Source organism: Balaenoptera borealis (genome assembly GCF_965194805.1).
Source record: "Balaenoptera borealis genome assembly, chromosome: 4".
NCBI classification, from domain to species: domain Eukaryota; kingdom Metazoa; phylum Chordata; class Mammalia; order Artiodactyla; family Balaenopteridae; genus Balaenoptera; species Balaenoptera borealis.
This window is the reverse complement of record NC_138861.1, coordinates 78,132,512-78,151,966: the sequence shown is the minus strand read 5'-3', so window position 1 is coordinate 78,151,966 and position 19,455 is coordinate 78,132,512. Positions and strand designations below refer to the sequence as shown.

Below are 19,455 nucleotides of genomic sequence, written 5' to 3'. Positions count from 1 at the left end.
TCACCCCAGATTGATTTTTATACTACCTTGGCTAAGGAATTTATCATTCTAGAAAGAAGGAAGTAGAGGTAGTATTTTTCTTCATTAGTTGAAAGAATAATAGACTTTAGTTATTTCGTGTTTTATTTTTATCTTTAAATGAAAATGGGCTATTAGCTATGAGTCTCCTGAACAGAGAATAGGACATCTTAGTCAACTGGTCTCTGCACACATCAGTCTCTGGTATCTCTAGAACTTCTTGTATGAGTTTGGAGAAATTGCTCAAATGGTCTGGATTTCAATACTGTATAAAGGGCATTGCAGGTCTTAATTTTCCTCCAAACTTCAAAGTAGAAAGAATTAGGATTAGTCTCTGTGTATTCATTCTTAGGATTACTAACACATCTATCAAAAAAAAAAAAAAAAATAACAGCAAAAACATCTCTGAAAACTTTGGAGATAATATCCCTAAAAACTAACATTATTATGATTCACCACTGTTCATTCATTCAACACATAATATTTAGTTAGTGCCTTTTGAATACAGATCTAGACCAAGACATGTTAAGATACCAGATAGGCTAACAATTTGCTGTTCCTTCAAATAAAAATTCTTTAAATATTTGTTCAAACTTGTTTTAGGGAGAGTGGTAGAGAAGGCAACTTCTCTGAAATTATCTCTAGCGATGCAACTCTAGCCCTAAACTTCTAAACCCCTCTCAACAAAACATTATGTTTGATAATGTTCTTTTTTTTTTTTTAAATAAATTTATTTATTTATTTATTTTTGGCTGCATTGGGTCTTCGTTGCTGCGTGCGGACTTTCTCTAGTTGTGGTGAGCGGGGGCTACTCTTCTTTGCAGTGCACGGGCTTCTCATTGTGGTGGCTTCCCTTGTTGTGGAGCACGGGCTCTAGGTGCGCAGGCTTCAGTAGTTGTAGCACATGGGCTCAGTAGTTGTGGCTCGCGGGCTCTAGAGCGCAGGCTCAGTAGTTGTAGCACCCGGGCTTAGTTGCTCCGCGGCATGTGGGATCTTCCTGGACCAGGGCTCGAACCCGTGTCCCCTGCATTGGCAGGCGGATTCTTAACCACTGTGCCACCAGGAGAGCCCTGATAACATTCTTATCAAACGTTTTTTCCGTTATCGGATGGATGCTAGTGTGTATGTGTGTGTGGGCAATACAGAAATGACTAAAACATGGTTTCTTCCCTGAATGAGTTTCAATATAGGAAAATCAGTATGATTTCAACAAAGTAACTGAATGTTACTGAATGACAGCTAAAGCTGTCAGAGGAGGTAGAGATTCCCTCTGGATTTAGTTCACGGGGGAGTTGTTATGTGATCTGGCAGAATTTTTGTGGGCTGGGAAACTGGGGACGACTATCCACATGAAAGAAATGGCCTGAGAATGGAAAGTCATGTGTCAGACACAGTTCTTTAGCTCTTGCTGATTTTAATATAACTTAATTATCCTTATTGCCAAATAGGTATTCACAGTAGGAAAAAGCAAAAGGAGAGTACATTTAACAGGCTGATAAATTAAAAAGACATATTACAAGTTTTATACTGGAAGAATTACAATTCTCATTCTAAGACGAAGTGTTCTATCAGAAGAAAGAGCAATATTAGACACCTGTTGCACTTACAGCCATGGTGAATTTTAACTCTGGACCCTCATTGGAAGGCTTAGCAATGGGCAATGTCCCTCTGTAATAAGTACCTGTATATGTTTGAACCCATCCTCTCTTTTTCCAACTTTGTGCCCAGGGAGAGCAAACTTAAACTTTTGATAGACTAAAGTAGATTCTCAAAGGTGAAACTGCTGCCAAAATCCTGTCCCTTTCCAGCATCATCTCTTTACGACAAGCCCGGTACAAACATTTTTGGTTAATCTTGTTGACTTGTTTGAGACCTCATATCCAGAACAGCTTCCATCTTTGTTAATGTCTATTTATCTAAAGTGCTTGAAAGCTCACAGCAAGAATGATGCTTGCGGTCAGTTATTTCCGAGCCATCGCAGGCTTGTAGGTATGGGGGTAGTTTTCCTCAGTGAAAGCAAAGGTGAGATTTGAAAAATGGCTCTTTTCTGGCTTCCCAGTGACCCTCCTTCATAGGACAGCATTTTGGACACATGATATAATTCATATAAAGGATGTGCCAGAGAGTATTGGATCATTTTAGCTTTAATTAATAATAATAATAAATATTTTCTGGAAAGCATAGACTTCAGTATGGCCAGTGAACATCCCGTCTCAAAGTGTTTAGCAACCACTAAAAACAACCACAGCAACAAAAACCAACAAAAAACTAGGCCACTGAGCTCAGCTTTTAGTTAATAATAAAATTTAAGCTAAGTTGAGTGTCCATTTACTTCAGGAAGTATAAAAGCAATCACAGGGCTCAACCTCAGGGGGAAACCATCATAGTTCTAAACTGCTTCAGATAAACTCCTTAGCAGGTTTTAGGAAAAAAACATCAAAAGGATTCTTTCTTTGAGCTCCATCTACTGTGTAATTCACACTACACTTTTATATTTTCCAGATATCTCGAAGCCGGAGTCCTTCTCCAATAAGATATGGATTGCCAAGTAAGTAGGATGGTCTAGATGGAACAAAGTTTCTGCTTTTTATTGTTGCTTTTAGAACTCAGCATCATGCAGCAAAATGAATGTTTTGCTCCTTGGAGAACATTTCTTACCTCCACTTCACACCTTTTATTTCTGGGCCTTCTCGCGGGATGGTACCACGGCAGGTGCCATGGGTGACACAGGAAGAGGCTCTCATGGAGAGATTTGATTGATGTAAACTTAGATTAACCACCCACCTTTCTTTTAGGTCTTCCCAAAAGAAAGTCTAAGAAATGGACCATAATAATAAACCGTTTACTTTTCTCCCTAGGGTTTTAAAACCACCAGCCATGTTCCTCTGCCCAGGACGTCTGCAACGGCCAACTTACCCAGTGCCTCCGCCTGCCTGCTGTCTGCCTCAGACCTCACTTAAGATAATGTGAAAAGGCAATTCTGTGTATCACTTCACACAGAGAGTTAAATGTTTTGGCTTAGTGCATTTGTAACTTCAGATATATTGCATTTTATTTTATTTTATAGATACAGAGTCCATTAATTTGATAAAAAAACAATTGCCTAGGTATTTAGGATCATATTCATTCGAAGCAAAGTCCATTACACAGGTTCAGGATTCTCATCCTGAAATACGAGGCTCTTTTATAGCAACTACAAGAACTAAAGTGGAAAATCTTTACCATGCTAAGTCCAAAAGACAAGAGGAGTCATTTCAGTTTATAAACTGATCATAAATATTATAATTGCTGGTTTTAGCTTTAACTGGAAAACAATCTGGGGTGTTTTAATTTTCTTTGGGGGTTTGGAAGACAGCCCTAGTCTCAGGTTGGGGAACTTATAGCATAGCAGTGACTTCAGGCTAAATGTAGGTGATGATGATTTAGGAGAATATAGTTCATTGGCTCGCTTCTCTTTTCTTGCTGTGAAGTGCCCAGTGTGGCTGAATTGAGCACTGTTTGTTGAAGCTACTTACTTGAGAGAATTCTCTTGCTTCATAAATGCAGAGCTGTGATTTGGATAGAAGCCAGTTTGGCGATAAATGTTAATTACCTTGTGTTTATCTCCTGGGAATATTTCGGGCAGTTTTAATGTATGTGTGAAATATAAAAGATTCCTGGGACACACCCTTTACCTATTCCACCTGGTTGTTTACAAACTCAGACCGCGTAAGAACTCCATCTGACTAAAAACACTTAGACTCAAGGCTAAAAGCTAAGGGTACCATTTATGGATTTTAAATTGAATGTCTATCCCTTGATTTCTTCACTGTGAAGTACTGTTGAAAAAGTTCACATTCAAGATTATAATGGAATGTTGCTCTCTCAAGATGAATAATGTTCTTTCTGTTTTGTTTTTTTTTAAAATTCTTTTCACTTTAATGCTGGTTTTAAACACAAGCTTTGCAAATGACAGCTTTTGCTGTGTGCCTTTTAGAGAGAAGCGCTGAACTGGTCACAGCTCAGTTTGTGTAAGCTCAGCACCAGAACCAGCACCTGGGGCTTTTTAGGTGAAAACAAACAAACAAAAAACCCCACAAAAAACCAAAAAAATCTTCTGTAAAGCATCTTGCCTCTTGTGCTGGGACACAGGGACGCGGAGAGACCTCCCCAGCCTCCACCCCTTGGGTCTAATGGTCACCAACTCATTCTGAAGCGTGAACTTAATTGTTCTCCCTCTGCATTTATGTAGGCATCACTTTGAGGCAGGGCTGCGTGCTGGAAGGAGAACTCAGTGCCCAGGTAACTCCAGTTCTGACCTGGTCATCAGCTTGCTTGGTGGCCTTAAGCAAGTTACTGCATCTCTCCGAGCCTCAGTTTCACTGCATAGCGACGAGGGTGGATGGGATCAGTGGTTCTCTCAACCCTCCCAGACTCATGCCCTCTTTCATAACAAATATTTTATTTTGGCTATTCTGAAATGATGTTCAAAGTTAATATGATTTATAGGCATATATACTTTTAAACAACGAATATAGTACTTGAACTGTAATATAAATCAGAAAAAAAGAAAGCAGTTTTTAATAAAATAGAATGTATTTCAACAAAAAATCTTGGGTATGACTATCCCGGAAGATAAAGTCATCAGACGCTTACGCCTTTATGTAGAATTACTAGCTACAAATGCAGATCAATGTGCGTTGTACTGGCAATATCATAAACACTAATGTCATGGGTTTTCTGAAATGGTGAACAACTCTTGGTAAAGTTTTGAACAAAAACTTACAGCTGTGCCTTAATTTACATAGTAAATGCATTCCTGGAGAAGCTGGTGTATATTAAAACCATAGAATGTGTTATATGTTAAAAGGTCTTTTCTAAAATCTCATTAAATAATGAGAATGCCTACATATCAGAATTTTTTAGGAGTGAAATATGGGAATGCATCTGATTGGGAAAAAGATGCATTAACATCTTAATGCACCTTAACCTTGGTGACCTTGAAAAATGATAAACTCTTTCTTTGTAACCTGGATAAATGTTAGTTTTTGTATTACCAGTTTAACATCTAATAATAAAATTAAGAAAAAAAGTGCTTCTGTACTTGTAGGTTCTTTGCAATGAAATGCTTTCCTTGCAGATTCCCTTCACCCATCTCCATTTTCTGAGGTCTGAACCAGGGCCACAAATTCCCTCAATAAATATCAATGGTGCCTCTGCTCTGAGGTTGACTCCATGATGTTGTGATTCCACGCTGCAGCTTAATTATCAGCTTCAGCTTATTTTATTCACAATTCATTGTCTTCATATTCAAGACACTCTCTCTGAGTAGTTCTATACTGTTTTCATGTACATTATTTCAGTTTCTCCCCACAAGAAATCCAGGTGTCTTCAGTGTAAAATAGGTTAGGAACCTGTTCATCCAATACACCATGTGGTCTTCTTCCAAGCCTTTTTATTTCAGAATAATATTCTCTCCTGTTTTCTTTTGTTCCTCCATGGCCTATAGCGTCAGTTCTTTTGTTTATTGGTTAGTTCATTCATTCATTCATTCATACATTCACAAGTGCAATGAGCACCTCCTGTGTGCTAGATACAGTATGTCCTGCTAGGGATGTAGTGATGGACAAGGTTCGGGCTCTTCTGGAGCTTACTGTCATGTCCAGTTGCATTCCTTTGTGTTTTTCCTGTCATAGAGAGCATATATGATGGAAAAAAGAAAAAAAAATACAGCCAGTAGAGCAAATTTAAAAGAGAGAGCGCCACATATCAATTGAAGAATTAATTTGGGGGGCAAATACCTATATATAAGAAAATTATGCAAGACAATGGGAGAAATATGGTGAACGTCACAAAAGAATGTAACTCAGTTATATCATTCACAGGTGAATTACTCAGTCTTTTTACAAGTATCTACTGAAACTATAATCCTAGGATCATCATCAGCCATAAAATGAGTGCGGGGAGAGGGGCCCAGAGATCCATCTAATACTTCCAATTACTGCAGCTGTGTCCTCCACCTGCCATATTCCTAAGAAATGGCAAGTTGCAGAGCATTATAATTCACTTTTAGGCACCTGCAAATCCTTTACAAGGCAGATTGCTGCCAATAGTGTTCTATAAAGTTTGGGTTGAATGGGAGACTTCTTAGCAGTATGACTTTGAATAGTATCATACCTATAGTTAAGGGTAATGTGTTAAGGAGATTTTAAGAAGTTAGTATTCCAAACTGCATTAGGTCATTGAACTGTGAGCCCAGGAACCATACGGGTAGGGTAAGTGACATTCAGCATATGCCATTTAAATACCAAAACGGTGAAGGCTGTTGGCCTTAATACACTGAGTGAATAGGGGCATCGAAAATGAAGCAGGAACTAATTTTCTTTCAAATGCAATGTGATGCGATAATTTCACGCTTAAAAAATTGCCCCCTGGGTGCCAGCATGAATATCATACTTTCCACAGTATCACTGGCAATTAGTGTATCAAAACCAGGCAGCCAGCAAACACAGGAAAGGATGCTCAACATCACTAATCATTAGAGAAATGCAAATCAAAACTACAATTAAATATCACCTCACACCAGTCAGAATGGCCATCATCAAAAAAATCTACAAACAATAAATGCTGGAGAGGACGTGGAGAAAAGGGAACCCTCTTGCACTGTTGGTGGGAATGTAAATGGATACAGCCACTATGGAAAACGGTATGGAGGTTCCTTAAAAAACTACAAATAGAACTACCATATGACCCAGCAATCCCACTCCTGGGCATATACCCTGAGAAAACCATAATTCAAAAAGAGTCATGTACCACAATGTTCATTGCAGCTCTGTTTACAATAGCCAGGCCATGGAAGCAACCTAAGTGTCCATTGACAGGTGAATGGATAAAGAAGATGTGGCACATATATACAATGGAATATTAGCCATAAAAAGAAATGAAATTGAGTTATTTGTAGTGAGGTGGATGGACTTAGAGACTGTCATACAGAGTGAAGTAAGTCAGAAAGAGAAAAACAAATACCATATGCTAACACATATATATGGAATCTAAAAAAAAAAAAAAAAGTTCTGAAGAACCTAGGGGCAGAACAGGAATAAAGATGCAGACATAGAGAATGGACTTGAGGACATGGGAAGGGGGAAGGGTAAGCTGAGACGAAGTGAGAGAGTGGCATGGATATATATACACTACCAAATGTGAAATAGATAGCTAGTGGGAAGCAGCCACGTAGCACAGGAAGATCAGCTTGGTGCTTTGTGACCACCTAGAGGGGTGGGATAGGGAGAGTGGGAGGGAGATGCAAGAGGGAGGGGATATGGGGATATGTGTATATGTATAGCTGATTCACTTTGTTATAAAGCAGAAACTAACACACCATTGTAAAGCAATTATACTCCAATAAAGATGTAAAAAAACCCAAAAAACAAACAAAAAAACCAGGCAGCTAACTCTATTTGCTATTGGGTGAACAACAAAAAATATGATAAATGGGTATGTTATAGCTTTATTTCAATATAGTTTAAGCCATAATTTTAGGATACAACCAAAATAATGTCTTGAAATGTGATGTGAAATATATTTTGGAAAAGGTAGTAATTGGATAATTGTCAGAAGCTCTTGAGCGCCATTTGATGAATCGGACCCTTTTGCAATTGATTTCCGGGGTTGGGTTGCTGGGGATGTGGCATTATACGCCCCTCCTACTTGCTTCTATCTTCTTAGACCAGGGGACAAATTTCAGAGTTGTGTCTTTAGAATAACAGACTTTAGGATTGGCCTGGCTCTGCGGGTCACAAAGTTGAAGTGAGAATGGAAACAGTTATTCGTTCATTCATCATTGATTCACTTAGGAAGCATTTGTCTATACTTTTTTTTTTTTTTAATTTATTTATTTTTGGCTGCATTGGGTCTCCGTTGCTGCGCGCGGGCTTTCTCTAGTTGCAGTGAGCGGGGGCTACTCTTCTTTGCGGTGCGCGGGCTTCTCATTGCGGTAGCTTCTCTGGTTGCGGAGCATGGGCTCTAAGCGTGTGGGCTTCAGTAGTTGTGCTTAGTTGCTCCATGGCACGTGGGATCTTCCCAGACTAGGGACTGAACCCATGTCCCCAGCACTGGCAAGCAGATTCTTAACCACTGCGCCACCAGGGAAGTCCCTTGATGCTTGTTAAATGATGTTCCAGTTATGGTGTTAGGAGGTTTTGGAGTCTTTTCAGGAAGTCATATGGATGGAGGGGGAGATGAAGGACTACTAGCGCCTTTAGCATGTGATTAGGGTTGGCAGGATATATAATGGAATTTTACCCTTTGAATGGGATGGTCAAGGGCATGAAAACCAAGTTACACCTATTACACTCTTGTGTTTGGCACCAGTAGAGTTTTACTAGGCAGTGAGAATTCTGTTTCCAGAAGGCAGCTTCATCTTAGAAATGGTTGCTTTAGACTGGATATTTGTGTCCCCCCAAAATCCATATGTTGAAACCTAAACCCCAATGTGATGGTGTTTGGAGATGGGGGCTTTGGGAGGTGATTAGATCATGAGGATGGAGCCTTCATGAATGTAATTAGTGCCTTTATAAAAGAGACCCCCTCGAGCTCCCTCAGCCCTTCTCCCATGTAAGGACACAGCAAGATGACCGTCTATGAACCCAAAAGCGGGTTCTCACCAGACATTGAAGCTGCTGACACCTTGATTTTTGACAACCCAGCCTCCAGAACAGTGAGAAATAAATGTTGAGTAAGCTCCTACTCTATGCTATTTTTGTTGTGGCAGCCCGAACAGACTAAGATAATGGTTATCTTTATCTAAGACCCATTTGTATCCATTCTATCCTGTTGTTTATGACAACTCTCTGCTGCATATCACTGGCCTGGATGTGATGTGACCGATTTCTGACCTTTCTTGGTTTGATTTGAAATTGCCTAACTGAAAATAAAAAGGGTTGGGGGTGGAGGGAGGAAAAATAAAAGAAAAATTTTCGGGTTTTCTTTGATTGGAAAAATAAATTTCTTCTGATGTTAAGAAGAGTGATGGCATAATTTAATACATACGCTTCATATTGATAATTTGACAGAAAGCTTAAGATGTTTCTCAGAATAGCCTTTGCAGAATACAAATAACTAGTACTTAATCCAACATTTTTTATGTGCCAGATGTTATGCTAAGCATTATTAAACCCATTTTACAGATGGAGAAGCTAAGGCTAAGTTATTAAGTAACCTGACCCAGGTCACGAAGCACGTAAACGTTGGAGCAAAAGTTCAACCCAGGTTTTCTGATGCTGAGCCCCACCCTCTTCTCCCTGATTCTACAGAATGTTAGTAAGATGTGAACTGAAAAAAAGTGTCCTGTGGCCAACTAAGTTTGGAAAATAATGAGTTAAAAGTGATTCAAACAAATCTCTATAGGACTTCAGAGCCTTTAATCAATTGTTTGTGGGGAGCTTCAAAGAGAATGTCATGTGCAGACTCTCTAAATTTATTTTGCCATGGAAGCCTTTTTTTTCATGGAGTTCTTGAAGAAGTACTGTTCTAGAAGACCTGTTTCAGGAAATTCTTCCTAAGACCTATTGGTTTTCTAGAATTACAGATGCTGCTCACCACTGGGAGTTAGGTTTTATCAACTTTTACAAGTGAAGGAAGAATTCTGACTCTATCACCTGATAAACAGACTTTTCACTCAATAAATTCGTTATGGGATAAAAGGCTCAAAATGGAAATCTCTTATTTATCCCTATTCTTTATACTTCTGCTTATCTTTCCCTTTTGTCTTATTTTCTTCACCCTTCTATCAAGCGTATCATAAAATAAAATTCCCTTGAACCCAGTATTTATGTCAGTGTTGCTTTTCCAGCATTCATGTTTCTCCTTCAGTCCCTCACATGTTATGCTTTTGCATCTTTACTTCTATTTTCTCTTTCTTGTTCTCTTCTGCTTTATCAGGGTTTTGTTTTCCTAGTTAGTCTCTCTAATGTAAATCTATTTACACTTCTTAAAAACAGGTACCTAACCTTTAATGTAATTATGAATCAATGAAAAAGACAAATGGATATTATTCAAAATTAGAACACACTGAATAGCATTCCCTATAAAGATGAATTTGTATCCTGATTCATATATGCATGCATTTTATGAAATTTTAAGATAATTATTTTCTAAATGTTTGAATATTTGGGTTAATAAAAATGACAATTCTTAACTTATGTGTAACTTCCAATAAGTCTGAGTTGTGATTATACTTACATCTTAAGTCACTTCAATAAAAATGTTGATTAATATTTCCCAAATCTGTTTGATGATGAAAATCACTTGGCATGATTATCAAAGATAGATTCTTGGACTCTACTCCAAGCATACTGAATCAGAATCTCCAGGGGCATCTGTATTTTTAACATTGGCAGACAAGTTTGAAAAGCACTGCTCTCGATCTGGCTTTAATGACTCACAAGCATAATATTGCAGAAATAATTTATTGCATGTCTTATGCTGTCCTTAACTTTCTAAATGGAAAATAAAATGTTAATTTAAAAGCCTCTGAGAATATTATTTGCCATACTCCAGTAATAGGTAAATTACTGAAAATTTAGTATGTGTATTCTTGATCTGTGTACATACATATAAAAATATTGCTATATAATTAGATTTTCAATAAAAGAAAGAGAAGGACAAAAAAGAATAGAAATTTTATTTTTCTTCCCTAGAGGTTAAAAAATGTCCTCTCTTGTGTTTCATATTTGGATAGCTTCTTTGTTGAGCTGTCAGAATGTGTATTTCATGTCATTCCCTTCTACCTGTGTTCACTGTGTATTACTGAGAGTTAGAAACACAGTTAGAATAATGAGTCCCCATCGGCCACAGTTTGCCTACTCGTGGTTGTCTGCCAAATGGAGCTTGTCACCTGGATGATTCAGACTTTGGAACAGCTTTATGATTATTCATATGAATCTCTAGAGAAAATCTAAAATAGAATGAAACTGACATCCAAATATTAGACCTCACAGGTGGCCCACCTCAACTGGAATTTTCCCAAATATTAAATAGAGGAGAGACATTTGGCTTTTTCTGTTTACTCAACAAATGTCCCAAAGAGAAGATTAGAAATGAACCTGTTTCAGTTTCTACTCGTAAAAACTAAAGCACTTTTTCTGTTTTCAGAGCGCAATATAATCTCTCATCACTAGTGTCTTAGTGTTGAAAATTAGGTTCTCAAAATCTCCAAGAAAGAAATATTGATACAGAGGGGCTAAATGTAACTTCAAATTGAATGTGCCAGTATTTGAAATACATGGTTCTTTGGTGGAAATAATGATAGATTTTTTTTTTTTTTTTCTTAATGTTTTCCTTGTTTGGTTCAGCTTTTCTTCATGGAATAGCCAGAAGTGGCCTTGTAAAACAAAACAACATTGATTATTGGAAATAAAAGTTGTAAAATTTGGGGGGGCAGGATAATCCCTTTGTCCTTAACCAATTTGATCTACAATTAAAGGAAATTGTGGGACATAAATCAATTCCAAACTTGAGGTCTCTTTAGTTCACGTAGGCCTGGAAAATGTACAGACAGCCACCAGATGGCAATGTTGCTTAAGAAATAGGCTACGGTCCCTCAGTACTAAGACTCAAACTGGGAAATAGCAATTCCTTAGGTAAAATCTATAACAATTACCAGTTTTACTGCTTTCCATAAATTTAGAGAATAACTTAAATTGATGGAGGATGGCCATGCATAAAATACAAAAAGTGTGATAGAAAATGTGAAGTGTTAAATAACTATCATCATACCTAATAAAGTATTTATGTATTTGATCCCCAAGGCCTGGGAAGAAATTCCTCTGCTAAAACAAAGCTTTCTGTGTGTTAATTTTTAAATTTCCTTATGCAACCTACCACCACCATCTTGTTAACCTGGAGTTCTTAATGAGGCATGATTCAGTTTGTTAATAAATATTTTGAATATAGTTCTTTGCTTTTAAACATGGAATAGGAGAAACTGAACGTTTAATCATCCTTGAAGGTTTCCAAAATTTTTCAGATTGTTAGCTTTTCCCATGGTCCAAGCTCCCCAGGTCCGTCCTGAGCAGGGAGGTCAGTTTCAGAGACCCTTAGGGTTATTCCAAGCAAATATTTCAGTTTTCACCTGGAAGATGGAATAATATTGCTGAGAAACTCTCTTAAGAAATTATAGGGACTCACGAGAATAATATGCAAGCGTTCGAAAAAGGTCACAAATGAAAGGGAGAAAATTCTATAGCATTAATTAAAACTATTTACTTAAAAAAATAAGTCTCTGAAGAAGCAAAAATGTTTCCTGTCAAAAATGTAGATTTCCAGGATGGGGGGTGGGAGGAGATAAATTAGGAGTTTGGGATTAACATATACATACTACTACATATAAAATAAACCAGGACCTACTGTATAGCACAGGGAACTATACTCAATATCTTGTAATAATTTATAGTGGAAAAGAATCCGAAAAAGGATATATCTGTATAACTGAATCACCTTGCTGTATACTTGAAACTAACACAACACTGTAAATTAACTATACTTCAATTAAAAAAATGTAGATTTGCATTTTGGCTTCTCTAGACCTGCTTTGGTATTTTTTTTCTATTTTATTTTTTAACATAATTTTTCTGAGAACATTGATCTTAAAATTTACGTCTTTAAGGTCAGTGAATTTATCAGTTAAATATTCCTTCTGCCAATGACCATACACCTAAGTTTAAGTGAAAATTCTAGTCTCCAAACAAAATTTTACAAAGGATTTTATACATCCCCCTCCCTCACAGAGGCTTTAATCCAGGTCTTTAGGCTCCGTATCACCTGGGTCAGACTTTTGGGTAAGGGGATCAATCCCCAATTTTTCCACTATCCTCAGAGATATAACAGTTTCAGGATATTGTCGCTGATGGCTGGGAAAGGAAACTCTTCCTTGGTGTGTGTTTATTATCAATAACAAGGATGCTGTTAATTGATGTTACAAGCCATCAGGAAGCCAAGAGCTTATTTGTATATAGTTTTAACAATAGAGCATCCATCTACTTAGTATTTAATTTTAATAAATAGACATTGTGCATGGTCCCAGGAGGACAGAAGTCACTGTGGGTAAGGTACCTATCTCTCTTAAACCAGAATAGTGTAATAGTGACTTTGCCCCAGAGTCAATCCAGGAAATGGAAAGGAAAAGTTTTGAGTGTTAAAGATATAAGGAAAAGGGGTTAGGATTAAAGAAGAGGTTGAAGGGGGTCTGTTTTCAAGGACATCTCTTTGTTACTAGTTTTGCTTCTGGAGCTGTGTCTATCAGGAAGTCAAGGAGAGGTGAAAACAGGATGTCCACGTTCAGTTGTGCAGATTTTGCTTTTCCCAACCCCAGGGAGCACCTCTCACTTGGATCACTGCTATTCAAAGTGCCAGTCAATGAGGAGCTGGGACCTGATTGTAAATCAATGAACTTCTTCCTTTGTTGAGAAAGTTTTGCTACAGAAAAAAAAAAAAGCTGCACTAAACAGCATGCTTAGGGATAGAGTTGATTTAAATTCTGATGCAAGCTCCTTATTTAATGGTGGACCTAAAATCAATAGCTTGTGGGCTGATAGCGGTCCTGAGCAGCGCCAATTAGACTATGATGAGAGCAGTGTCCCCGAGAACTGTGCATTGCCCAACAGTGAACCTTATCCAGCAAACCTGCATAAGAGAAGGTGGCTTTAGTATTGGTTTAGTAGCATCTTCAAAGTTCTCGGAAGGCCTCATCTAGAAGAGATTATCAGAACCATTTTTGCTGTTCCCCTGCTGAGGGGAAATAAACCATATTCTTCAAACGGGGCTTCTCCCTTTCTTCTGAGATCCTTTAGGAAGAGAAGTATGCACAGAATCTGGACTAGGGTGAGGCAAGTAATGCAGTTGCATTGGGTACCAAAAACTCAGTAATAAAATAATATTTTAATGCAATATTTAAAAAAAGTCAAAGTTAATGAAAAAAATCCATGACGAACAAAGTACTTGCCCTTTAAATAAAGACAGGGATGATACTGATAATACATTCTTTTGGATTCTGAATGCATGCTTTGAATTGTCTGCAAATTAATTCAATATGGCTAGTATCTCTGGGCTTTGATGAGAGAATCTCATTGTGATCTGTATCTTTTCAATAAATCAGTTTGGAAACAAGACCAAAAGTAACAGGTTTCTTGGATCACATGAAACTGCATTTACGAGCAACTTTTCTCTGTAGCCACAAAAATTAAAAATGCTAGATCTAAGAAATAATGAGGATTTGCCCAATTTCAGTTTCTGATCACATGAACTTTGTTACACAGGTCTGACCAATACACTTCCTTTTAATCCTAGGTGTATTTCAGACCAATATGGACATTGGGATGGAAGTGCCAGTCTGATGTGTGGACATCTGTACTGGTGGACCTAAAAGGCATTTCTAATCAAGGGTACAGTGAATAAAAATTTAAAGACATTTAACAGCATAGAAACTGTTATTTGAGCAAAATATAACTCTGACATTCACACTGCAAGAGAACATCTTGTGTCAGGAAGAGAGACATTTCCTTGGAAAAGTCAAAGATAAGGGGGAGTTGTTAATTACTGGATGTAATCCCATCGTCTGTTCTTTGATGGGGCTTTCTGAAATACGTATCTTGTTTGGCTTTAGTCTCTGTGTACTGGAGAGTTGCCTTCAGAAGAGTTAGCCCTCCATCAATTACAGGATGGTGCAGAGTACACTAGCACTTGAGTGATCTCTGCTTTGAAGAACAATAAGAACTTCATAGAGAAACTTTGGAAAGTCATTCCCTTTGGAGATAATACCAATGTCCCACTAAGCCTCCTCTCTTGGAACACCCTTTTCCCAAGAGCCATAAATAAATTTAAATGAACTTGTTAATTTCTACATATTCTTAATTATGACAATAGAGTCATTGAAAACAGAAGAAAGATTATTCTTTCCTTCTTCTTATGAACCTGCAGATCTATGTTTGCTTATAACCCCGAGGGCCAACAACAATGCTCTGTTTTGATTTTCATACTTGGAAGTAGAGGACCAGGACCAATCCTGGGCTGCTGCTAGTCAGGCTGAACATGAACTAGGGTATCAGCAAAGCAAGGTCACCCCCCAAGTAAAATAACTTGGTGTCTGTTATTTTCAAAAAGTATTATAAGTAGCTTTAAGGAAAAAAAATCAGAATTTTGTTGGACTTCCTTAAGCTTTCAGACTGTGAAAAAAATTGAATTGTAAATGGGTGGAGGGGATGCGTCATAATTTCTTCAAAGTTTAAGGTCTTTGAAGACAAAATAACATGTACGGGGCAAAACATGAAGCCAGTTTGTCCACTGAGGCTTTTCAAGAAGATGGTCAGGGCTTCCCTGGTGGTGCAGTTGAGAATCCGCCTGCCGATGCAGGGGACACGGGTTTGAACCCTGGTCTGGGAAGATCCCACATGCCGCGGAGCAGCTAAGCCCGTGCGCCACAACTACTGAGCCTGCGTGTCTGGAGCCTGTGCTCCGCAACAAGAGAGGCCGCGATAGTGAGAGGCCCGCGCTCCGCAATGAAGAGTGGCCCCCGCTTGCCACAACTAGAGAAAGCCCTCGCACAGAAACGAAGACCCAACACAGCCAAAATAAATAAATAAATAAATACATTAAAAAAAAAAAGAAGATGGTCAGCCTGCACGTTTCCCACAGCTACTGTGCTCGCCTCTCTTCAGAATTTCCCACACGGGAGGGGACTGGTTTTGTTACTGGAAACTCTGGCCAGAAAAGAAGTTCTCCATGTCTGGACAATTCCCTTTGTTCCTGCCCTTTACTGCCCATGTGATGGTGCTGGCTGCCAGCAGAAGCCCTCTCCACAGGACCCCTGGCAGGGAACTCACTTCAGTACCAGCCTCAACTCCATAGCCTTTGTCCGAGGAGGGAATTCTAGCCACAGAGGCAGCTTTGCACGCGGTGTCTCTGAGTCATGAGGGAGCCTCACCAACCAGTGTGGACACTGAATGGGGACTAGTGTGGCGCTGTGTGCATAAATAGAATACTTCTCCAGGTTTTACTGAGAGAAGAGAGCTGGGTTATCCACTCCATCACTTCTCCTCTGGCTCAGCTTTGAGCGCAGCGGACCGCCGTTGCTCTGTGCAAAACGCAGGGCCAGAGTGACCGAGGGAGGCTGGGAGGTGACGTGAGGGCAATGCTTTTTCCCTGGGCTGCTTCCTCTGCTGGTATATGACCAACAGACAGGCATTCCAGAACCAGCCGAGTGAGAGATTCTGTCAACGGCTCACAAACACATGGACACACACTCTGTACTGCATGCAGAGGTGTGCTGATAAAGGCTGGAGACGTGGCTGGGGGCAATGTTACTCTGAATATGTAAAGTCTGCCTGCTGGGACCCTGCTTCAGAGAGGAAGTGTCCAGAGAAAGTCTACCCCAGGCCATGAGTCTTTGAAAAAAAAATTCACTCCTGTCTCATGAAGTAAAATATTTGTTCTTACTGAGAGTAGCATGAGAATTGAGTTGATGCCAGTTTTTAGATAACTGTCAGTCCAGAAACTTCAGAAGTGGGGTGCAATGATTCCTGTAAGAGAAAAAAATCTTCCCAGGAGTTTGCCCTCTCAAAGTCAAATGAAGTGTCTGGGGGTGTTCTAGCTTTCTGAGGCCTGTCTTGGTGGTTCTCTTCCTCCTGGGAGGATGGGAGAAGTGACACTGGGCCTCACACAGCTGCGAGTAGAGGTTTGCTCAGGGACCATTTTGTACTCAGGCAGCCCTGTCCAGAGCTTGGGAGGTTTCTGACAGGTCTCAGGCCAACCCCACATCTCAGGGAGGTGGGAGACTTCACCCCAAGGACCCGAGTCTCCAGCCTGGAGACAGTGGATGGATGAGAGCTTCCACCATTGGCCCCGCAGGGTGTGTTAGAGGAATGGCCTCATCCACAGGTGGTTCCTCCTCCAGTTATGTTGGGGCTGGAGGATGGTCAGTAGGCAGAGCTGTGCAGGGCCTGGCTTCTGTTGAGGAATGCCGGGACTTGTAGGGAGAAGTGTCAGGAACAAGAGAGTACAGAAGGAAGACGAGAAGTGACTCCCTGATGGTGGCCCCTGCTGAGGTACCATCAGTTTGGGTTCCTTATCTTCTCTCCTCTCCTTTCTTCCCTCTTCTCTCTCTCCTTCTTCACCCTAACTAAGAAGAATCCTTGGCTGCAACAAGGCTTTCCTACCAGTAGGTGGGAGTTCCCTTTGGGTGCCAGGAGGAGGGTGAGGGTGATTTGGGTGGATGAAAGAGATGTATTTGAAGCCAGCACAGAGAGAGAGGGCTACGGAGAGAAACTGGTAGGATAAAAGTCATGGATAAAAGGAGTGGCAGATTACTGGGTAGGTCTGGAGGTCTCAGCATTTGCTGCCCCCTCTGAGTTCACAGCCAAACTATCCACTCCCTCTTGTTGCCTCCCCTCACTCCATCCCCCAGAACTGCTGAGCCTTACATAGCTCCATCACTCAATGGGAACCAATTCTTGACCCCCTGGGCAGCATTTTCAGGCTGTTTGGTCTGTGGAACTAGTGCCCAGGGCTTGGCATCAGTTCTTTGGCGGTGAGAATCCCTATGTTGCCTGTGGTTTCCTTTGTGAACTTGGGCAATTCATTTAACTTCCCAGAGACCTACTTTCTTGATGGATAAAATGGGATATTTTAAGAACTAAATTTGAAACAATGCAGAACAGGTACTAGATAAATGTGCTGAGAACCCAAATCTCCATAGAACATTGAAGAAGCAGCTGGAGAAGTTAAGCTGTCTCTTGCTGACGACGCTCGGCATTCCGTCTCTGCACACCCCACTCCAGCCCCGTCCCTTTCTTCCCCAGTGCTGTGGCCCCTTTCTCTTGATTCCCAGGCTCTCAGTTTTCTGGTTTTCAGTTCCCAGGCAGGGTCACTTCTAGGAATCCTGGGATATTACTTGTGAGAAGCTGTCAGTGAAGGCAGGACACTGTTGGCCAAGGAAAACCCGCTGTAGAGTATACATACAGGCGGCCAGGTCAAACCTGGTTCTGCTCTGGGCTTTGGTGAAAAAACATTACCACTGTTTGTTTAGAAAGAATTAATATTTTTGAGAATAGTTAAGGATTGTGCATAAGAGAGAGGACTGAATAGCACATTGTTTTGGCAGGAAAGGATGCAGACATCTTAAAAAACAGGAGCGCCCTGCTGCAATACTATCGTACTGTTTTGAAATATTCTACACCATTAAAATAAAAAAGCAAACAATTTATGAAGCTGGGGAACTTTAAAGCTTTTCTCCTGAGTATAAAGAACTCCGAACATCTAGGACAAGACCTGTGAATCGATTCCTTCTGTAACGAGACCTCTTTGCAAACGCTCTCCCCGTGCCATGTCTGTAGAAGTAACCAGTGTAATTTCTGGTCTGGTCTGGCCTGTAGCTCTGATGACAGGAAAAGAAGCTCCATTTCCTCTTTGCATGGCTAGTTCTTGCAGTGTTTCCCGGAAGAAGTGTTTTGTCTAGTCCTAACGGAATTCGAAAGCTAAAGGCATTATTTCTTCCACTCTGCAGATGCAAAAGCCTAGTAACTTGTGCATGGTCTCAGCTCCAACCCCTTCCTTTCCTATTAAAATACGTGACAACAAAGAGTCCGACACTCATCCTGTCAAGAGTTGGAGAAAGTTTGCCTCTATGTGTTATTTTAATACTGAGCTCACTAAATCCCTTGCCTGGCTCGACTCACTTTTAATAATTAAAAACTCAATTAACTCAAATATATAAACACAGAGACTGTGCAAGCTCATGTTTCATTTGGAGCCCAGCTTCAATGCAGACAGTTTATGGGCTCTTACTTTCTTCATTGTGAACCTGCAGGGGCTGATTACTCAGTCTCTGCATCTCTGACTGCCGTATGCTTTCCTCACTGCTACTTTAATCAAGACCAGACTTTGCTTGATGTGAAATGAGATCTGAAGGCCCTGAGAAGTCATCCTCGTGAAATTTGAGCAGCTGGAGCCCGCAGAGTGAGAGAATCTGATTTAGAAACATCATTTCCATGCTAGATTTCCCGTCCATCTTAAAGGGAACACAGCTCACATCTTTGGACGCTGAAAAAGTTGCATGAGATCTGGGGGTTTCCTGTGAACCTGAACCTGACTATATAACTAGTTTAGGAAGTGAGAAATAAATTTTTGGATGATCACACAGTTGGATCTACAATCTGTTGGGTTCAACGGGTTTAAGTACGTTTTTCCAGTAAATTAACAAAAGAGAACAAGGAATATTGTTATAGGTCAAGTCCTTTGTATGAGTTTTTTCAGGAATTTATTTTAATTAAATCAGATCAACAGAGCTACAGTGAGGCCTTGTGAGAGTTGAGAAAGCTGCAAATAAATTGTCCTTGCCACACAATGAAATAAGTAGGGTCTGGAGCTTTAACAGTGTTGTGGACGCTTAGGGGGAAGAGAACACTG

At 39.9% G+C, this 19,455-nt stretch overlaps 1 protein-coding gene across 6 annotated transcripts in view; it reads left to right on the top strand.

Annotated features, from left to right (window-relative positions):
- SPATA18 (spermatogenesis associated 18) overlaps positions 1-9,323 on the top strand; it is a 41,418-nt gene extending 32,095 nt beyond the window's left edge. For all 6 annotated transcript variants that reach the window (XR_014244103.1, XM_082390678.1, XM_082390677.1 and 3 more), the window contains 2 exons: positions 2,521-2,566; positions 2,877-9,323. Coding sequence is in view for 5 of the 6 variants with exons in the window: in XM_082390678.1 (XP_082246804.1) it covers positions 2,521-2,566; positions 2,877-2,884 (54 nt within the window). In the remaining variant the exon portion in view is untranslated. The remainder of the gene's footprint in view (positions 1-2,520; positions 2,567-2,876) is intronic.
- The last annotated feature ends 10,132 nt before the right edge of the window (positions 9,324-19,455 follow it).